The 20221-nt window shown below is 49.2% G+C and overlaps 2 protein-coding genes across 4 annotated transcripts; one reads left to right on the top strand and one right to left on the bottom strand.

Moving 5' to 3' along the window:
* The first annotated feature begins 202 nt into the window (after positions 1-202).
* Positions 203-17419, top strand: LOC120950456 (uncharacterized). 3 transcript variants are annotated; one of them, XM_040368487.2, is made up of 4 exons: positions 203-990; positions 11579-12009; positions 13215-14639; positions 14705-17419. In XM_040368487.2, the coding sequence occupies exons 1-4, from the start codon at positions 961-963 to the stop codon at positions 15717-15719; spliced, it is 2901 nt and encodes a 966-aa protein (XP_040224421.2). In that variant the 5' UTR covers positions 203-960; the 3' UTR covers positions 15720-17419. The 3 variants fall into 3 exon arrangements, with proteins under 3 accessions (XP_040224421.2, XP_040224419.2, XP_040224420.2); XM_040368485.2 differs by lacking the exon at positions 203-990 and adding an exon at positions 4270-4499; XM_040368486.2 differs by lacking the exon at positions 203-990 and adding an exon at positions 6387-7958.
* LOC120950457 (vacuolar protein sorting-associated protein 33B) lies at positions 16373-19702 on the bottom strand. Its single transcript, XM_040368488.2, has 2 exons — positions 19452-19702; positions 16373-19380 (listed from the first exon to the last, which is right to left on the bottom strand). Exons 1-2 carry the CDS (start codon positions 19607-19609, stop codon positions 17484-17486), a joined length of 2055 nt encoding a protein of 684 aa, XP_040224422.2. The 5' UTR covers positions 19610-19702; the 3' UTR covers positions 16373-17483.
* Positions 19703-20221: the final 519 nt, after the last annotated feature.

Below are 20221 nucleotides of genomic sequence, written 5' to 3'. Positions count from 1 at the left end.
AGAAAGCGAAAAGCAACGACTTACCACAAATGGTCCAATACACCAAACCGATAGAAACGTCTAACGGTTTTTTCAAATGCGCGTCTCTGTCAGTGAAGCCGCATAACGCATTTGACAGAAATCAAACACGTTGGAAGTGTGCCGATTGCGGGCAGCTGTCAGACCCGTCTCGAACGCGAGCATAATAGAAATCCGGCCCCCGTTTCTGTTTGTGGAATTTTGGGTGTGAAAAACAACGGCGAGTTATTATCGCTTTGTGTGGTACTGCTGCATCCTGGACCCAGGTAGTGGCACTAGTGTTTACAAACATATACACACTAACGTTTCCGCGCTTCGGTAGCCTGTAGGCAAAGTGCGGTATCCTCTGCCTGTGCCCGCCCAGGATCAAGCTTCGAGCACATCGCCATCCCTGTTGCGTGTAGGTCGCGGTTAAGAAAGTCGGCCAATCACGACGCATTTGTCGCAGCCGCCGCTTCCCCGGTACACTACAGTGTGTGACGCACAAAGGGGAGCAGCAGCAGTGTGTGCGGGACCCGCTTACTCATCGGCATAATCGGTGTATTCGGGAGTTGGGGATTGATATCTGCTGACCCGCTGCTGCTAATGCCGTCTAGAAAGGGTGAATAAGAGTTGCATCATTTTATTATTTTTATTCTGCAAAAAGTGTGTTGTCCATTGACGTGTGGTGCAAAGGAAGTGCATTCTCTGGTATTGGAGTGGTGTGAAATCCGTGCTGATCTGTGTGCTAACGTGCAAGAAAGGCCTTTAAAAAGCAGAGAGAAAAGTTGCACAAATTGTGCATCGCAACGGAGAGTGGCAAGTTTCTTTGTGGCAGCATAAAGCGAAAGCGGGTGAAGCAACACCATCGAAGCAAGCAGTTCGAGACACAACTACCCTAAATTCCACAGCACATCAACGGGAGCAACGGTGCCGGAAGCCAATGAAACTGCGGCAAACAGAATGAGCCTCGCAGAAGATAACGATTACATGGTGAGTATAAGCATGACAGTGACGGGAATTCCGTTCTACGACTGTATAGCACTAGTTGTGTACGTAGGTGCAAGCAATATGGTAGCGTCCGTTGATAAGCATCACCAGCATATGGAATGGCATGAAATGCTGTGTGTGTGTGTGTGTGTGGTGTGGCACAGTGCGTGCAAACCAATTGCTCCAATGCGTCTGCAATGCATTTACTGACGTGGCGGCTAACATTGAGATGGCTTTTTTAGCCAAGCTTGCTGTTGATTGCATCAGACAGTTGGGCTGCAGCTGGGCGTCGATTGGCATCAACCACCACCAGCAGGCCATGCGAAGAAAGGAAGGGGTAGGGGGACTACTCTAATACTCTCAATTCACTTTTAGGTCACACAGGTAGTGAGAGAGAGAGAGAGAGAGAGAGAGAGAGAGAGCATCGGTGAGCGAGAGCGATAGATAGCTCCGGAGGGGATTGAGCACATCAGAAAATCCCGCATTGCACACCCGAGTAGCCCGCATAATCCACCCGTTTCGAAGCTTTCCGAGGTTTGGAAGAAATGAGGTGGTTTTTATATGCAGTTGAGCGTTAGTTATGCTGCTCTGCTGTATTGTACATGAATAATGAGCTCAATTGCAAGGATTAATAACTTACTTGCTCCCATCCTTAATGAATATAGGGACCATCGTATGCAGAACCAGCACAATAGCCCGATAGACAGTTACATTTGGAACCAAAATGTAGCTCTCCTTGGTGACTGAAACCATTAAAAGCACCCTTATAAATCAGTCGCTCAATTAACGCTACTAGCAATAACGTGTAATGTGGGCCAACGAGTGCGACTGTTACGAAAGGAATGGCCAATGTTTTACGTACCTTTTCGCACGTTCTCACCTCACCTCAGGTTGTCTCCTCCTTTCTCCACAGATTCATAAAACCCCCCTGTCGCCACACGTGTCGGGAATACGTTCTAGCTTTACACAAACAATTTAAAATTCCCCCCACCCTCAGATAACGGTTCGATGACTCCGTGGTACACCTTTTCGTCCGGACATTTGGGATGAAATTTCTACAACGCCATTTCATCACACACACACACACACTGACTGATTCCGACTTTGTTTGCGCAGTATGTTGGGCTAATTTGGACGAAAATTTTGCTGCGCATTTCATAAAACCATTTTCCAAATACATAGAGTACTCTGGAGGGAGAGAGGACGTACCCAGTATGGGATGATAATCTTAGAATTATCAACAGCGGCCGCGCATGCAACATATTGAAACCGACCTTATCACTTATCAATACGATGCAACAACGTAGCGGGAGCCGCAGGTTGAGTGTGCCGAGCGGTGGTTTGGCGTGCTGTACGATGCAATGCACCTTATTCAAAACATCGATCAAGTTCAAGGATTTCTACAATTTCTACTTCATCCTACAGTCGACTTTTCATTCACTTATTTTTCGATTCGCCATGCACAAAAAACGCTGCTGGCAAGCCGGTGGCAGGATGGATGGAGTGGATGACGAGATTCAAATTCTAAATAGCAAACGGGGCATAGCAGGTTGATAAGAGGGGCATAGTGGAAGAAGAAGCCGGCAACAAGATTAAGCGTGGCAGCGCGGTTATCATTGCTTGCTTGCTTGCTTGCCTGCTGCCTTATGTAATGAAGGTCAATTCTCTTTCCATGAACAGTTTGAAAACTCCGAACTTTGTGAAACTTTCCACTAAAAGGTTGGACAGGAAGGGATCACGATCGATCGATCATAAAATCTTCCAAAAACCGGTCTAGGAATGTTAATTCTGTTGCTTCCCACCGGCCCTGGAGCTTAAGGTGCGCTGATTAACGAAGGGGAGAAGGTCCTTTATCCTTAGGGCGGGTAAAGGTGGTAAAGGAAGCGAATAGTAATAAAAAAACCGGTTTTCACGTTAACTATTATCATCCATTTTAATTGACCTACCTATCCCAATTTCGATCGTGAATATAGTGATGCAACTGACAAGAAGGGATCGCGCTGGGATGGCATTAAGAAAAAGACGCATGGTCCTCCTCTTACTTCACGACAGAGAAAACCCCCTCGCAAGAAAAAAGTGAATGGAAAAAAGAGGATAGAAAAATAAATGCTTTCCCCAACTGTTGGCGCTGTTGGAAAGAAATAAAACCGAATTTTCACCATCCTCTGTACTTTGTACGATGCGGATCTGTGCTGAAAAAAAATGATGGAAACAAGCGGAAGAACAACCGCAATGAAAATGCACCGAAACGGTTGGCTGACGAACGCTGGAAAAGTGGAAAAGAAAAGGACAGAAAAAGAGCTTGCTTGGATGAAAAATAAGTAGCCGAGAGTGCGAAATGGAATGAAACAAGCAAACAGTGGAGAAAAAAGGCACAACAAAACACAAACTCATCCCCCTCCATCTCGCCGGGAGAAAGACGCGCATTTAAGGGCACAAATAAGCAAAAGAGCATTATGAAAGGCTTGGTTAAATTTTTGCCAACAAACTCAACATATCATACACACACACACACACACACATAAGCGCAAACGGTCAGGCTTCGTTTCGCTTCGCGGATGTGTTTGTGTTGTTCTTTCACCCTTCATCTCCATCTTCCAGAACCGTTTATACACACACGGGATTCCTTCTTTTTACCTTATGCGTTGATTAATTCTAGCAACATAGCTCATGCTCTTCGTGCCGCCTTGCTTCCCTCTCTTTCCCCGGTTTCGCCTTTCTTTTATGAGTGTGTTCTCTTTTTTACACCTTTACACGGTTCTTTTTTTTCCTTATTTTCATTTCACTTGTTGCGTTTTGCTTCCTCCTTTTCCAAAGCTACAGGTGAGTGACCACGGCAGAGGCAGAGGCCCGATTTCTTCCCCTTGTTCTTTCTCCTTTCGCCAACAAGATTGGGGTTTGAAACGGTTTGCCATGGAAACGGGAAGAAATAACGCACATTTTTTTTTCGAGATTCAAACGTAAGCTTCTCGATGTGTGTGTGTGGCGGCTTGTGCTACGTTCCAGGGAGGAAAGACGCGTACAACGGAAAAACGCGCCTACTATGACGCCTGCTTTCTTGTCATTATTGCGCTATACGGTGGGTAGCTTCTATCCCATTTGGGCTTTGATTTCTTTTCCTTCACCTTTTCTTGGACATTCGGTCTAAAGGTTTGGGCTTTTGTTGTGTTTTTGGGGATGCGAGAACGATGAAAGCAAAGATAGAGCAGTGTCGGTTTGGGATCTCTGTTTTGTTGTGGACGGAGTTGAAGAACCTGGTCAGAATTTCTGATCTCCCCAACAGTTTCCTGTCGATCGCCGTTGAAGCTGGTGGTTGCGTCACAGGATCATCTGAACGCGCTTTAGAACAAGTTTTTGTGTGTTTGTGATTCTTCCGCTCTTTGGAGCAAGCGTGTTGACGGTGTGAGGTTGACAACCTTGTGTATTTTATTAACATCAAAATGTAAATTAGATATCTTCATATGTACATCGGTGCCGCCTATATTCATCGATCCTTCAGGATGTCTCACTATGTAAGTATTCCAAAATGGCCGTGCGTTAAATGAATGAATTGTTTCATCATGTATCATGGTTTGGTTGCTTCAAAATACATTTTTGCGATATGCTGTGCTCTGGTGCATTCCCTATCAATAAGCTTCTTCCTCGACCGCCCTTACTCCCTTCGCACGCAAGTGTTGGCGGCTATATTGCGACGTATCTTATCGAAGTACGGGGATGACCGGTTCGTACCCGTTCGTAAGATACGGAGGCGACGGTGAGCAATAAAATGTGGCCAATTGTCCTCTGGCGCGGGGCACACTTCTCGAACTATCAGTGATCGTCGCTGTACTACAACAATGTCGCTGCTTGATGATGAACAAAAAAGGGTACTAAAGGCCCATTGGAGGTGTTTCTCCGTAAGCTAAATACGTTTTGTAATGAAAACAAGCGCCCTTGAACAGGGGTGGGTAATCTGAAGCCCTACTGTGTACGACGTGATAAATTACAGTACAGCCAGGGTACTACTACTGCTAGTGGGCGATAAAATCTCTCTTATCCAATGTTTACCTCCCGTTTTAAATCGTGTGTCGTTTCGAAAACGTTACTTTTTACGGTACTGTACGCGTGAGTGTCGGATGGATTACCACACACGGACTCGATCAGCGATCATAATAAAGTTCCGGACGCGCTTGCTTTAAACATAACAAAATCCAAATTTTGTTGTGAATCAATCACAAGTTGGCGGAATTCGTACAAATCTTTATCTATGGTCTTCTAAGACTCTTACTCCCGGGCAAGATATGACTGTTTTAAGGGAGAGGGAAGCAGAGCAATCGCAACTTAGAGTTCTCTTCTTTCCTGCTGATAATAATTATCGCGCCTCCGTTTTCCTCAACAGCCCCCTATCGCTAAGCGCTATTGCCAGCGCACAGGAAGCGGTGCACTGTGCCAAGGGGCATGGCCTGCATGGGTAGGCAGGTGGCAGGTTCTGAATAGAAAAGATTAGTCCTAGAGCCGAATAGAAGGTCCGATTGTTTCGGATGCAAAGTTCGAATTTTTAGTGCATGTGCTGAGAAGATGCTAAGAGCCATTTGTCTCACAAACCCCCTTTAGAGGAGCTGGGCTGGGCTGGGGACATTTTAGTCCTGGCCTATGTCTAGTCCTATTAGCCAGCCGCTGCCTGCAACATGCAACAGGCACAGCGACAGTCTTTCGGGCACCGGTGCCGGGGTACTCCCGTAGGGGTCAGTTAATTACATTACGATGGATTTTTAATGCCATGCGCGCGCGCGCCCAGTGATACGAAGCCGAGCGACGGGCAAAGGGTCGACTAATAGAGAGGAAATATTCACACACATACATGCGCGCTAGAGCATACCAAGAAGGTAGTGTAAGTAAGCTGCTACTGGATGCCGGTGTGTAGATTGGTTTTCGCAAAATTCGTAACGGCGATCGGCGCCGAAGATGGAAGGAAAAGATCACCCCCGAAAGAGCGAAATACAGAAGAAATCCCACCTCAGCAACGCGCGTTGACCCCAATCTGTGCCCAAACGCGGACTGCGAGAGAAAGCCAACATGGTGAGAGAGAGAGAGAGAGAGAGAGAGAGAGAGAGAGAGAGAGAGAGAGAGAGAGAGAGAGAGAGAGAAAGAAAGAGGGACAGCAAAGGGAGAGAGCATAGCGCGAGGCATCACAAACGCACGGGTACATGCAGACAGCTTCTAGAGGGTAGTTCCGGGGTGTAGAGTCGGCTGGGGTATGTATGTGTATGTTGGGTCAGGTGCGCCTAATGGCTCATAAAACGGTGCGCCACCACCTTTCTCGTTATCCGTCTCCCTCTCTCTCTCACACACAGTCGTTTACGCTCTTTCACTTCAATAATTGACCGGCGGAGCGTGCACGATTTTGGTTCGCGCATCCGCGGAAACCTCTTAGTACCGGTTGAGACTTCGCGTGGTACTGTCGCAGGGATCGAAGAGCTCTCACTGCCGCCGGTTTCGTGTGTTTCGGTACGGGTCGCAAGGGCGCCCTGCGAGTCAGAGGAGCAGTGTCTGTGATCGTCTTGCTGCAATAGAAACAAAAACCCTTTCTGGTTGTTTAAGAAAAAAAACGAGCCCTGAATTAAGCTTTTGTGGCATCCTCTTTTTGCTTGTAAAAGCGTGAAGCCAAACCTGCCACGTAAAGTGGTTTCGCGCTGTACAGTGCACACTTTGTCTGCTCCATTCGCCTGCTACGACCATGAAAAACGGCCTATGTGGCATGTGTGGAGCGCGCCCGTCTATGTGACCTTCGCGAAGGGTTCTCGATAGTTTTGTGATACGGGGCCGGGGATTAGATCTTCGGAGTAAAGCACTTATCGCGCACGATTGTTACAAGAGTGTGGATAAAGTGTAACAACCCGCTCTTAAGATGCTCAGAAAGGTTATGCAAACGTTGCTACAGTTTGAGCGATCGCCGCCCCACTGCAACACGATGCTTGGTGTGCCATGAAAAAGAAAAGGGTGAACAGTGAGCGTGCATATGTGTGTGTCTGTGCTGTTGTGGTGAAAATATTGCCAAGTTTTCGAAAATGTGGTTAAATCATCGCGGGGAGTTGAGCGTTGGTAGAGTGAAATAATGGGCCCTCGTTACTTTGGAGCGCATCTGGAGGAGGCTGCCACCGCTGCAAGTCTCGAAAAGCCAGATGAAAAATCAATTATTATTCCACGTCCATCTTTGTAAGTCCGTCGGAGGGCGACGGACGGCTCTTAAACATCTCGAGCGAGAGGAGTGACATTGCCTAGAGCACGGCCGCATGTGAAGTGTCAAGATTAGAGAGTGCCGGGTTTTTTGATAGTGAAGGCATTCGGAGAACGCCCGAGTGTGTGTGTTGTTTCTTGAGAAAAAAGCGCTCAAAGACAGCAGCAATATTTCGGGGTGAAGTGTTAACACGCCTATCAGTAGTAGCAACGCGTAAGAGACGCAGCTGACATAGAAATCCAAAAACCATTCGACCGGAAACAAGCGGCCGAAAAGCCCTGTACTCTCTATACCCGGGGGGAAGTTCGGGAGCTACTGTGCTACCCCTGCAGTTACGAGCCGGGCGAACGAAACGGCCATTGGCCTCGGTGGCTAGAGGCGCGGTGCGCTAGTGCATGCGGCAAATAGTGTTATAGCTCGCGGCACGAGCAGATAGTGTGTGGAGGAGTATCAAGCAACAAGCAGGCAATAAGTGCCACGGAGGCATCCACCGCGCACGGTAACGCACGCGTAACGCCTCTCCCGGGGAGTAGTAGAGCAAAGTGAGCCGCCCCGGCGCTGATCGTTGCTCGCGCAATTGATTAATATTTCATCGGGCGAAACGACGAAGTGTGTTCGTCGGTGGCTACGTTGATCAACTGGAAAACGCAACCACGACGAAACCAAACGCCGCGCCTTCCCGTGGAAAAATCGACAGCCAGTCAACCCGGTGGAGATCATGATGGAGGGTGATATAAACAATTTTCTCTTCGGCGTACGTATCTTATTTTTTGTTTTGTTTTTCGTCGTATAGTTTCCTTCTTATAGTTCGCAGCTTGTTGATTTTCCCAGTCCACTTTCTATCTTGGGTTTGGTGCTTTCGATGGGCGAAGAAGAAGGCAGTGCGCAAAAGGCCTGCAGAAGTAGGAGAGAAAGGAAAATAGTCTGCACATTAATATATAAGTTTAATATGTCGCTTACGTTTGCGGAAAAGTGGATGTACAGATGTACAAATAGAGCCATTTTACTTCCTGTTTTTGAGACCCTCTAAGACCAGGTGTGAAGGTAAAAATCCCTTGTTTTGTCGTTGGATGTTTTGAGGCTTAACAGTTGCTACGCGTTTATGATTAGATTAGTACAATGGTTTAATTTAATTTTTCATTAGAAATTAGAAACTTCAATAGAAGGTCAGTGTTTCTATTCCTTCTTCTTCTTCTGCTTAACACACACACACACACACCAGTTCTGCAGCCGGTTCTTATCAGACTCGTTCGGCACAAGCATACGTGCACTCAGGCGAGATAAGGTGGAGGGTGTTTAGGTTTGGCTATGCATCGAAGGCGAGCATTTCACCTTCACTTCAACCATTTTGTGCAGCCCCAACAGGCAAACAGAATTGAAAACAATGTTTTGTCGTGTCACTTTGTTTTTTTTGCTCGTCTCCCCAGGTTTCTTCGTTAATGCTAACCGAGGCAACTTTTCCATAAGCTACGTTAGTCAGCGCAACCATATGGATGCGTGTGCAAGTGTTTTTTGTTTGTGTGTGAGCAACTACCCCATGGATAGAACCTTCCCGAGACTTCCTGTACGTGTGTTGTTGCCACCTTTGCTGCACTGTTTTTTCCTCCCAATCCACCCTGTGTGTGTTTCTACCGGCATAAAGCCGGCATTAGAGAGAAAAAACGCCTCCACCGGACGACTGACTGTACAAAGGTAGTGCATTTAGCATCCGTCAAAGCAACCCCGAATGGGAAGGTACCACGTCGACAAACACAGGCGAAGGCTACCGCGGTGAATCCAACTCTCTCTGTCTCCATTGGTGTTGGTGAGAGCGGTGGCCCACGAGATGCTTGCGCAAAACCGCAAAGTGCTCGCTCTCATCTCCCGCGCTATAGACACCGCGCGTGGTCTCCCCCGGGGTGTGCCCTTTGCGAACCGCCGCCCTCCCACGAGCCGCCTCCTAGGCAAGAGAGCAGCAGAATCCAAAGCGAAAAAACACGTGCTCGCTCGGTCGCTCGGTCATTTGCGTTTGCCACTGTGCCCCGAGCACAAAATAGTCAACGTAAGCAACTGTGAGCTAAGGGGAGTGAGCAAACTGGTTTCCCTGGCAGCGCGCGAGCTTTACTGCTGACGTACCGCGGCCGTATCGCGCTGGAGAAGGGCTTTCGTGTCTCTGTGTGTATTGGTGGTAGCACCGCTAATAGGTATAGTGCCTAGGCGTTGCGAAGGGCAATTTCCAATTTGCCGGTCGAACTGGTGCTGGTGCCGGGGCCGGTTCTTCCATTCCTAGCTCCAAAACGGTGTGATAAGAGATGACGCAATCCCGCTGGAAAGACCGGCGTTTCGATACGACGACGCCTCTCTTTCAATGACGATGTGATGGCGCTTTTGTAGAGCTGATCAATCTTTTCCACCAGAATGGACAAAGAAGCAGCCAGCAGAGTAAGGTGCCTTGGGAGCCTACGATTTGTCCCTGACGCATGACATTATTATGTCCGACCGGTGGCGTGGCGTACGTTCTTTACCTCGTCCGCCGCATCGTTCGTTGCTGTTGTTGACCTCATTTGGGCTACGGTATGTGTTCGTGCGTCTGTGTGTGTGTGTGTACATAGACAGGGTGTGCAAATAACGCCCGTGTGTATCGATCGCGGAGCATGCTATGCTTTCTCCCCGCGGAATTGAAGTCGTCGTCATGGCTTTTGGATCGGTCCAAAAATGAATGCTGATGTATTGCTGATGCCTGAAATGGGATGGACGGTGAAGGGAGATGGTGAGGGGAGTGTGAGCAACGGTACAATCGTGGCGTACTCCCCACTCCCCCGAAACCACCACACCCATTAGAAGCCTTTCTTTTCGGTTCTCGTCCTGGCATCATCGGTGGAGGCGATGCCGCCGCAGTCATGCTGTGGTAACGGTTTTTTGAATTCTTTTACGCCCATTTGTGTAGTCGTGTTATGTATGCTCAGCTCGTTCATTGACTGCCATTTGCCAGATTTTGTTCGTGCAGCATGGGGGGAGAGTTTGGGATTGAGTTGTAAGCATTTTTTAAGAGATATTATTGCATTTTAGTGTAGTTTAGCTAGTATCAATTATTCAAAACTTTCATGCGTACAGAATGGTCCAAGCAAGCCATGCATGGCGACCTCAAAAGCTTTCCCATCTTATCGAACTTTCGGTACGGTTTCAATGAATAAATTGGACTTTTTTTTCAATATCAAGCCTCTGATAATTCATCCATGTGTTAACTTAATCAAATTGCCAATTACCACGAAACTGTAGCACACGCTTTCGACAGCCTCTGTTAAATTACCCCAAAATACCGGTCACGTGCTCTTGTGTTCTTATTTTCCTGCCCGGTACTCTTTTTCCCTCAAAAAACCGGTTCCTTTCGCCAGCTTAAAAAGACTGACTCGCTCAATCTGTCCGAAAGTTCAAAGAGCCATTAAACGTGTCCTTTCGCTGCGTCTCTGACACAGCGTAGTAGCAGGATAGCGAATGTGTTGCTTGAACGGATTTTGCGTAACCCATGTGGAGAATGGAACTGGTGCGCGTTTTTTTCCTTCCCCCCTTGAGACGTTTGAATTTCATTTTTGCACTGTCTTTGTTTGTTACCTTTTGCTCACACGAACGCACTGCGTTGCGCATAGGCTTGATGCTGGTGCGGATGCCGCTCTCTTTCAATTTTAAAGCCTGTACGAGCTTACGAGTCTCCGGTGAAAGTTGTTACATGAATGCATTTTTTTAAAACCGGCGGCACATTTTTACAGACTACTTTTCGTTGTTTGGACAGCAAAAAAAGGGTGGATTGATAGAGAGATTATGATAGTTGAACGGAAAGGAAGTGGTGCCTGGCTCTGTTACGATATCTGGATATTTGGGTGCATTAAAACCGTCCAAATGCAAACCAGTTAGCAGCCCATGGCCGATGGCCTCGACATTTCGTGTATGTTAGAGAGCTGAGAACAACATGTTTTTGGGTTCGATTAAATCCGAGAAAAAACGTGTCCAAAAAGACACGTGCTTAATTTGTGCACCACGCGCATTCGTTGCTAGCATATTTGCGTAATGTATGAAATAATACTCCAAACACACCTTGACGTCATTGCATGTCAAAGGTATTGCCCGGGATGCCATCAGCTCCGTGAGGTAATGTTTAATTTAATATATATTTTTAACACCGAACGACTTTGCCTTGCACCAAAAACTGAAGGGCTTCTGGGGTGGATTTGCGTAACGGTGAACCGCAGCACCACTCCACACTGCTCCGTTGTGGAAAAATAGTTCTGTAATGCCGCGACACGGACAGGGCTTCCGTGCCGGCACCACAACACACGTACACGTCCCCTAACAACAGCCCCCCATGACTGATGTGCTTTGTTTGGTTCTTTTTTGCAGCAGGATGAATGGCCGGAGGAGGACTTCATGAACAGCTTGCTGAAGATGGACGACACGATGCTGTTCAGCGAGCCGCCGGCAACCCATACCGGCGGGGCGGACGAGCTGGACGACTTTATGCGGCAGCTCAACTACAGCTACACGGCGGACACGTACCTCGGGGAGCAGCAGGTCACGTCCCCACTATCATCCCACGCCTCAACCGATCAAGAGTTCCACGGATTCCCGAGCACCACGGACGGCGGAAGCAGCAGCGCCTCGCTGGACGGGTACTTTGACGAAGGGTACGGCGTCCGGATGCAGGACAAGCCAGAGCTGATGAACGTCGACTTTAGCATGCTGAACGTGCTCGATCCCGGCAGTCCCATCGAGCAGGAGCACATCTCGTCGGCCGCTTCCGACAGCGGACTGTCCAGCGACCATCTCGACCTGTAAGTGTGCATAATGTCAAGAGTTGGGCCGCCGTCGGCGTGCACCACATTTGCCACATTCAATCAAGCTGGTCGGCCAACAAAGTGAAAGGTTGTTTCACCACACGACACTCTGGTGGGTCTCTGTTGCTACACCAGTGGAGCGCAGTTGAAAGTAACTCTCCACACGACAACACGTGGCGTGGCGAACACTTTCGATCTGGTACCACAAGAGCAACAAGATAAAAATGTATAAAACAGCAGCAGCGCTCAAGATACTGAAAGAACCCGTTCTCAATGATCGCTGACGACCTTTTCTATGTTGGTTTGAGCTGCTTAAAACGCGGGCTGAACGGCATGCCGGGTTCATCTCACCATAATATGGTTCATTGTGGTAAATAGAGCCCCTCATTTAAACGATCGTACACTTGCACGATCGCTTCTTCGCTTAGTCCATTTGTCACTGGGTGCTTGAGTGCAATTGTCTGCCAGCCGACTGCAAGCAGATGTATGCAACACACTGATGAGGTATTAAAAATAATCTACAAGATGACTACCCCACCGTATGTTGTTGGTTGGTGTGTGCGTTGTTCGCCATAGTGCAAACTATTTTACCAGACCAAGGCAGGCCGGCGAGCTGCTGTATTGTACCGCTGGGACAAATCTGTTAAGCTAATACTAATTAATGCTCTCCTCCGTGTGCCCGTGTGCTACCGACCACACACAAACGCAAAGTACAAGAATTCCTCTGCGCTTCAATTCTACGCACGCAGCAGCGCAAACCAGATGCTCCGATTGTCCCGCAATGCACCGGCGCGGTCTTAATATTCAGGTCAACGCGACACGGTGAGAGGAGTTGACTATGTTACTGCTACAGCTCTCTCTTTCACTCTCTCGTTTCACATCAAAATTCATGTACCGGCGTACCGAAAATGTGTCAAAATTAGAAATCATTCTGATAAATATAGGTCCCATCGGTGTCCTTCAATGTTCTACCGATGTAAGGGAACGCAAAAAGAGGGGCATTTGAAGCACGGCTGTGAGTAGCAACTGCTGATAGCGTATAGGGGATTGTAACCGTTTGATGAAACATTGATAAGAGAACACCTTCTTTGCGATAAGGTGTACGAAACGAACCTGTTTTTCTGCCTTTCACGCAGCAGGCGTGGTGCGGTGCTGAGCAACAGCCGTAAAACAATCCACTGATATCTGATCTTCTTTCACAGTGACCCGAGCACGGAATATGAAGCCCTCAGCCCGGGTATGTCCTCGCCCGGTCCGTCCATCAGCGAACGGGGTGGACAGAACTCGCCGCCCCGCTTCACGATATCGGTAAAGCAAGAGCCGTCCGTCCCGACCACCCCGACAGCAACAGCTCAGCAGCCCCCAGCCACCGTTCAGCAGGTTCAGCCGGTTGTACCACGACAGCAGCCGGCGGTTCTAGCGCAACCGATGGCGGCCACCCAGCGTACGGCGCAAACCACTGCGACAACTGCTGTGCCCGTTCGCTCTGCTGAAAAGCTGATAAGCACCAAAACAGCGATCGTCACTAACGGAGCGCCAACCGTGCTGAAAACGTCGGCCAACAAAACGGCCACCACCACCGTGTACCAGCAGCCGGGAACGGGCATGAAATCACTGATCGCCAACGGCACGAAGCGACTGATCGCATCGACCAATGGCATTAGTGCGTCGACGGTCCCCCAGCAGCTGGTCGGCAGCAACGGCAAGGAGCTGAAGATTATCCGCATGGCCACGATGAAGAACGGACAAACGGTGGCAGTTGCCAACGGGCTGACGACGGCCGGTACGACCGGCACTAACAAAAAAGTTACCCTGCAGCTCAAAAACTCGACGCTAAAGGCGGGCGTCGGCGGCACCGGCGGCAGCACGATCATTCCCAAGAACGTAGTCCTTAGCACGTCGAGCAGTGGCACGAATGGTCACAGCAGCGCGGCCAGCACCACCACCACAACCACCACCACCGTGCCCGGTGTGCGCAAAATCATACGCATGCAGCAGCAGACGCAGCAGAACGGGCGGCAGATACTGGTGCCGGTGGCGATTCAGGACCTGCGCACGATCAAGATCGTCAACTCGACCAACATGAAGGGCAGATCGTCGGCCAACATCAAGCTGGCGGCGGCCAACATGCTGCAGCAGTCGAAGCAAGGGCTAATACAGAAGAACGTGGTGCTGAGCAAGGATCAGCTGCTGCTGGACGATGGCGTGCTGTCCGATGCGGGCGGCCCCAGCTCCTCCTCCGACTCGGAAAGCTACGTGTTCGAGGACATTATGCAGCAGAGCAGCGCGGTGCTGGCGGAGGTCGAGCGGCAGCAGCAGAAGCATCACAGCAGCATCATCAGCGACTCGGACGTCGAGCCGGACGGGGACGATGGGGACGACGATGACGTCGACATGGAGGAGATTGGCAAGGGCCGCAACCAGAACGGCACGTACCAGAAGCTGATGCTGACGGCGGAGGAGAAGCGGCTGCTGGCGAAGGAAGGCATCTCGCTGCCGACCAGCTACCCGCTCACCAAACACGAGGAGCGCGAGCTGAAGCGCATCCGGCGGAAGATTCGGAACAAGATTTCCGCCCAAGATTCGCGCAAGCGCAAGAAGGAGTACGTCGACGGGCTGGAGGAAAGGTATGTGTAGTAGGGCGTGTGGCAGGGAGTTTGCCGTAACTAACTCGCTTTCCTTCCCTTTACAGAGTGAAACAATGCACCGAGGAGAACCAGAATCTGGTGAAACGAATCAAGATTCTGCAGAGCCAAAATCACGACCTCGTTAGCCAGATGAAGCGCATCCAGTCGCTGCTGACCAAGGGCACGAGCAAAACGACCCAACCGGCCACCTGCCTGATGGTGCTGCTGATCAGCATGGCGCTGGTTGCCGTGCCGAACCTGAAGCTGGGCAACACGGCCACCCAGCAGAACATACAGGACTCGATCGAAATGTCCGAGCTGATGCAGGACCCGGCCAACGACAAGCTGCAGGTGGTGCAGCAGAGCCGCCGTGCACTGCTATTCGACACGAAGGAACAATCGCACGCTGCCGCCACCGCCGAGGAGGAGCTGAACTTTGACGAGATCATGTCATCGTTCAACGCCAACGCGCTGATCGCCAACGAGCACGACTACTTCAGCGAGCTGGACGGAGGACGGTCGGGCGGTGGTGAGCCGCCGTCGGCCAAGCGCTCCAAGCTGCTGCTACCGACGACCACGACGCTGATCGACTACGACGTCGATGACGACGTGTGGAACGGGGGCAGCAAGATACGCATCAAGCAGGAAGCGGCCGGATCCATGTCGCCGGACAGCAGCAGCAACGGCAACGGCAACAACGAGCTATTCGAGCAGAAGGTGCGCGAGTTCCAGGCATCGCTGCAGAAAAGCATCCGCGATGCGGCCGAAGAACACACCACCGGCATGATGATGGCGGCCAAGTACGACCTCAACAGTGAGGTCATTGTGGATCGCGATCTGTTCGATTTGGTCGGCAAGCAGCAGCAGCAGCAGCAGGATGGTGGACTGTACGAGATGTCTCTCGATACGTTCTCGAAGGCTGGCCTCAACAATGGCGGTATCGATCTGCTCGGTAGCGTTCGGGCCGAACCGACCGTTGTCAGTGCCGACTCGACCGGAGGTGATGCTAGTGACGCGCGGAAGCTTAACGCATCCCAGCAGATTCAGCAGCAGAACAACAAGCGTAAGCTGCTGCTGTAAGCAGTGTACAAGTTGTCGTTGTACGACTAGCAGTGAAGAAGAAGCTGGCTGTTTTTCTTTCTTTTTGTTGTTCGTTCAAAGTTGTCGAGTCGTCGAGCCGGCTCGTGGAAAACTAATTGTAAATAGGTCTCTGTTTTTAAGGCGCGGTAAAGAAGCGCAACAGTTTTCGGTTAACCATTTTCATTTATCCTTCCCCTTCCTCACACACACCGTTAGCAAACACATTGCAACACAGGTAATGCATTTTGTCTATAATATGTATGTAATGACGCTACGAAGCCTTTCGCAATTTGATTTATTAGTACGTACCTAGGTATGTGAGGGGTATGTTCGTGTGTGTGTGTTACTATTAAGAGATAGTAGAAGATAACGGCTAAGTGCATATTCATTTCACACACACACACTCACACACAAATCAAGTATTTTACTCGTATCCAATTGGCATAAGATGCAGGAACGGTTCACTATTACGTGTTTTTTTCTTTTTTTTCACTACACAAGTAGATAAGACAGTTGCTGCCGCCGCGTTGGTATGGGGGAACAGTTACACTAGCACGCACCGCTTACTTTGTGAGTGACGAGTGTGGAAGGAAGCAGAGCGAAGAAGAACTCTTGTTGATGTTTGATTTTCTTCTTCTATTCCTTATTCGTCGTTTCGATCTTATGCTTATGATTGCTTTCCTTCTTTTTTCCTTTAAGATTCACCGATACGAGCAAAGAGAGCGGGAGAGTGGGTGAGTGAGTGAGTGAGAGCGCGCCCGGGCGCACTATACTAGCTTTAGGACAGTTTAATGTGCAATTTAATTAGATTTTATTGTATTGTGTCCGCTTAATTTTGAAACAAAACAAAACAAACACGCATTGATAATGTCCTCCACACCCCACCATTTCAATTTGGGGTACATAGACGAGAACAGCGCATTTGTTGCCGTTAATTTTACGTTGCTGTTTTGGTTTGTGTCTTTTTTAAATTGCAATATCTAATCTAGAACCGTAGACCCCAACCAAACGTTTGCGTTTGTTTGTGTTATCATCAGCATCGTCGTGAGTCGTGGGCACTAAACATTAGGGGAGAACGTATATTCCATCTGGAACGTTTTGCGGGATAACAATAATAATAATAATAGTAATAATAATAATATCTAATGTATCTATCTACTAGGTGAAAAACAACTGAACCGTAAACGATTCGATTGACTTATATCTGTGTTTCACTATATGTTTCTGTTTTCATTTATTCCCTTTGCCAAGCATTGTTGACCGTCATGAGTATAAAGTTAATAGTATAAGCATAGTAATGTAGTGATAGGCATTTAGCGATAGCAACAACAACAACAATTATAATAATAATATTATTATAAATGATATACGCGTCACAGCACGTGGCAACACACCAAGATTCGCCAAGAAGTTTCAAACGCATCCCGGACGTACGGTTGAATGAAAAGCAGCATTAATCGTTGAGTAATATTTCCGGTTTCCGTTACTCTCCCACACCTCCCCCCCCCACGGGGGTAGTAAAGGTTAGATAGTTAGATCAACAAATGTTTCATTTCACGCTGTCCTTACACACAAAACAAAATAAAACAACGGCAAAGGCTTTTCCAGCGCAACACCGTGCATAGTGCAAACACGAAAAACCACAACAACAACTTCTCTAGAATATAGGTAAATATAATAACTTGTTGTACATAACCAAAGTGTTTAGGGTTTCTTTCTTGTGTATTTTCCCTCTCAAAAACCGAAAATCCCCCACACTACCCATTAACAGTTTACAACGCTTTCTATAAGATCGTGCCCGGCAATGATCCGATCGGAGGACAGGACAATCTTAGCCCCGATCGTACGCTCCAGCAGATGGCAGGCAGCGATCTCGGCGTACGTAATTCCACCCACGATGAAGATGAACATCGTTTTCTCCTTGAACGGGAGCAGCTGATTCAGGGCCACCTTGTGACTGCTCGCCGACAGTTCCTTGATCGATCGTGGCGCACACTGTGTATGATCACCCGGTTGTCCACTGGCTGTTAGTAGGCGTCCCGAAACCTTCAGCCGCTCCAGATGACCCAGCCGGGTGTTGAGATTGTCGAAGCTGGACGCAGCAAAGATTAGGTTGGTCAATTGCGTCACCAGTGGAATGTAATTGCCGTTGAAGACGTAGCTGGGGCATGTTTTGCCACCGGCAGCAACACTGCCTCCCCCCGTCGATTGCACACCGCCCGTTAGGCCACCGTCTCGGTCGGTCGTTGGTGTGGTCGCAGTCGTCGCAGTGTCGTTCGCGTCCGTCGGCAACTGTTTCAGCTTGTTCGCCTCAATCTGGAACGGTGTCTTGAGCGTGGGAATGGAGATTTGCGACAGAATCTTCGTTTTGCTAAGATTGGTCGTGTCGGGGAAGAGACGCGCTTGAAAGAGGCTGTGAAAGAGGCTAAGATGCCGGTACCCGAATGCGTTCAGGTAGCCCGTCATGAGCCTTGTCATGTCCTCGCCCGTCAGCCCGATCGTGACGTGGTACAGACAGATTAGCCGCAGCGTATTGTACCGATGCGCGTCGCTGCTGAGCAGCTCGAGAATGTAGTTCATGATTTGCTTGCGGTTCGTGTTGGTGAGGATGCTTTCCTCGATCATTTGGTGCTTCTCGAAGTTGGCGCCTATTTCCTCCACGATCGTTTCGCACAGCCGGAGATGCTTGAATAGCTCCTTCTTGGCGGCGGCCACCTTCGGCAGCTTGTGCGTAACGTACTCCTTCATCTCGTGCAGCTTCATCTCGCGCGTGTACGCCTTTCCCTCCAGGCCGAGCGCTTTCGCCTGTGCGCTGAGCAGGCTGATGACTTCGGAAAAGTGACGATACCGGTGCTCGAGATAGATCATGTCCTGTGCGCCACTCATGCGCAAGCTAGTCGTTTCCTGCTGCTTCGAAGCCGTAGCGGCGCCCTGTTCCTGCAGAAAGGCCAGCTTGCCGTTCTTGATCTTGTTGCACTCACCATCGACGGCCAGCGAGCCGGAGTTGAGGGGCTGTATCTCCAGCAGCAGCCCACAGTACACGACCGGTGTTAGCAGGCAGGCCGGATAGTCACGATCACGGTCGAGTATGAGCATGGCCGAATACTCCGGCTCTTTCTCCGGCTGGTCCACCTTGCCGGCGGCATTATCCTTCCCCACGACATTCGGTCGCTTGGCCGCTTCCATGCGCTGCACCATGTGCAGTATTTTCTCCGCGTTCTCCCCCAGGCTGAACACGAGATGGGGCTTGCCCATGACGAGATTGAAGATGCGAATGCTTTGCGCAATCGAGCCGAGCGGTGTGGTGTCCTTGCGCACAAACACATCCGCAAACACGTTCGGCAGCTCGAGGCTGAGCAGCGATTCGTCGAGCAGCAGAAAATCCCACTGAAAGTTGTACAGCTCGACGATGCCGTGGAGGCCCTCCTCCTCCAGCAGATGCTCGAAGCTGGCCAGCACCGACGGTAGCACCAGCACGTGGTACTGCTTGTTGCGTATGTCCGGTTCCATCATGCTGCTTGTCTGGCTCTGGTAGCCACTGATCTGATCCAGCACGCTCTTGAACGTAAGCAGGCTCGAGGTGATCAAGTACACAAACTGTTTCCGCTTCGGTGGGGGATTTTTCGAATCAAACTTGAATATTTTATCGATGCCTTTCTTCCTGCGTTGAGAGAAAGAGAGAGAGAGGTAAGAAGGGGTCTGTTTAGCCCGTTTCCCGGCAGTCTACCTTACCTAAGCCAGGATGCACCGCACACATGTTCCAGCGGTTTAATGAGCGCCGGTTCGATGATCAGGTCCTTCTCCGACGGGATGGAGTAGAATACATGCTGCAGCTTTTCCTGCGCAATCTGCCGGAATCCAAGAAGCTTCCGACCGCTTGCAGAATCCATCGTGCAACTGGCTGGTACGAGTGCGGGCCAGCGATCACTGCGATAAATTTTGTAAACAATGCACAGGATGCTCCGAATCAGCCAAGCATTCAATACAACCCTGCTGCACGAGCACGCAACACACACACTCACGAGCGCGCGTCGAAGCTTCTTCTTCTTCTTCTTCTTCTCTTTTTGAGGTTATACCCCGGTTCGGTACACGGAGTCCAGCTTCCTGGGCCCTCCGCCACTAGTCCGTGATTGCGTTTTACTGCGAACCTCTTTAGTTTAGGACCAGCTACTAAGGCTATATGTCCTGCTTTTCTTATTTTCCTTTTTCTCGTTTGATTTGTTCTATCGATTTGTTATTTTTGTCTGTGTTCCTTTTTGTGAATCTTGTGTTGTTATTCTGACTGTTGGTCTGTTTATGAGTTAGGATAGGATTCTAAGGTAGATCATATTTGATTATTTGAAAAAAGCGTTGTTTTAGAACGATATCTTATTGTCTTTGATGAATTCTGTGACTATTTTCAAAATTTTGATATTTTTTGTTTTCCATGCCTTTATGAAGTTTTCTTCATTGAGTTTTTCTTGTCTGTTTCTCTCGATCTTATATTTCTGGCAGTAAAACAC

Source organism: Anopheles coluzzii, chromosome 2 (assembly GCF_943734685.1).
Source record: "Anopheles coluzzii chromosome 2, AcolN3, whole genome shotgun sequence".
In the NCBI taxonomy this organism is placed as follows: Eukaryota; Metazoa; Arthropoda; class Insecta; order Diptera; family Culicidae; genus Anopheles; species Anopheles coluzzii.
The sequence above is the reverse complement of the archived record's forward strand: the minus strand, read 5'-3'. Positions and strand labels throughout refer to the sequence as shown.

What these genes read in the sequence shown, in the direction of transcription:
- LOC120950457 (XM_040368488.2), bottom strand. Translation starts at nt 19,609, where the DNA reads ATGGATTCTGCAAGCGGTCGGAAGCTTCTTGGATTCCGGCAGATTGCG. An exon ending in TGCGGTGCATCCTGGCTTAG is followed by an intron (nt 19,381 to 19,451) that starts GTAAGGTAGACT and finishes CTCTCAACGCAG; the next exon opens with GAAGAAAGGCATCGATAAAA.
- LOC120950456 (XM_040368485.2), top strand. Translation starts at nt 4,449, where the DNA reads ATGTACATCGGTGCCGCCTATATTCATCGATCCTTCAGGATGTCTCAC. An exon ending in CCTTCAGGATGTCTCACTAT is followed by an intron (nt 4,500 to 11,578) that starts GTAAGTATTCCA and finishes TCTTTTTTGCAG; the next exon opens with CAGGATGAATGGCCGGAGGA. An exon ending in TCCAGCGACCATCTCGACCT is followed by an intron (nt 12,010 to 13,214) that starts GTAAGTGTGCAT and finishes CTTCTTTCACAG; the next exon opens with TGACCCGAGCACGGAATATG.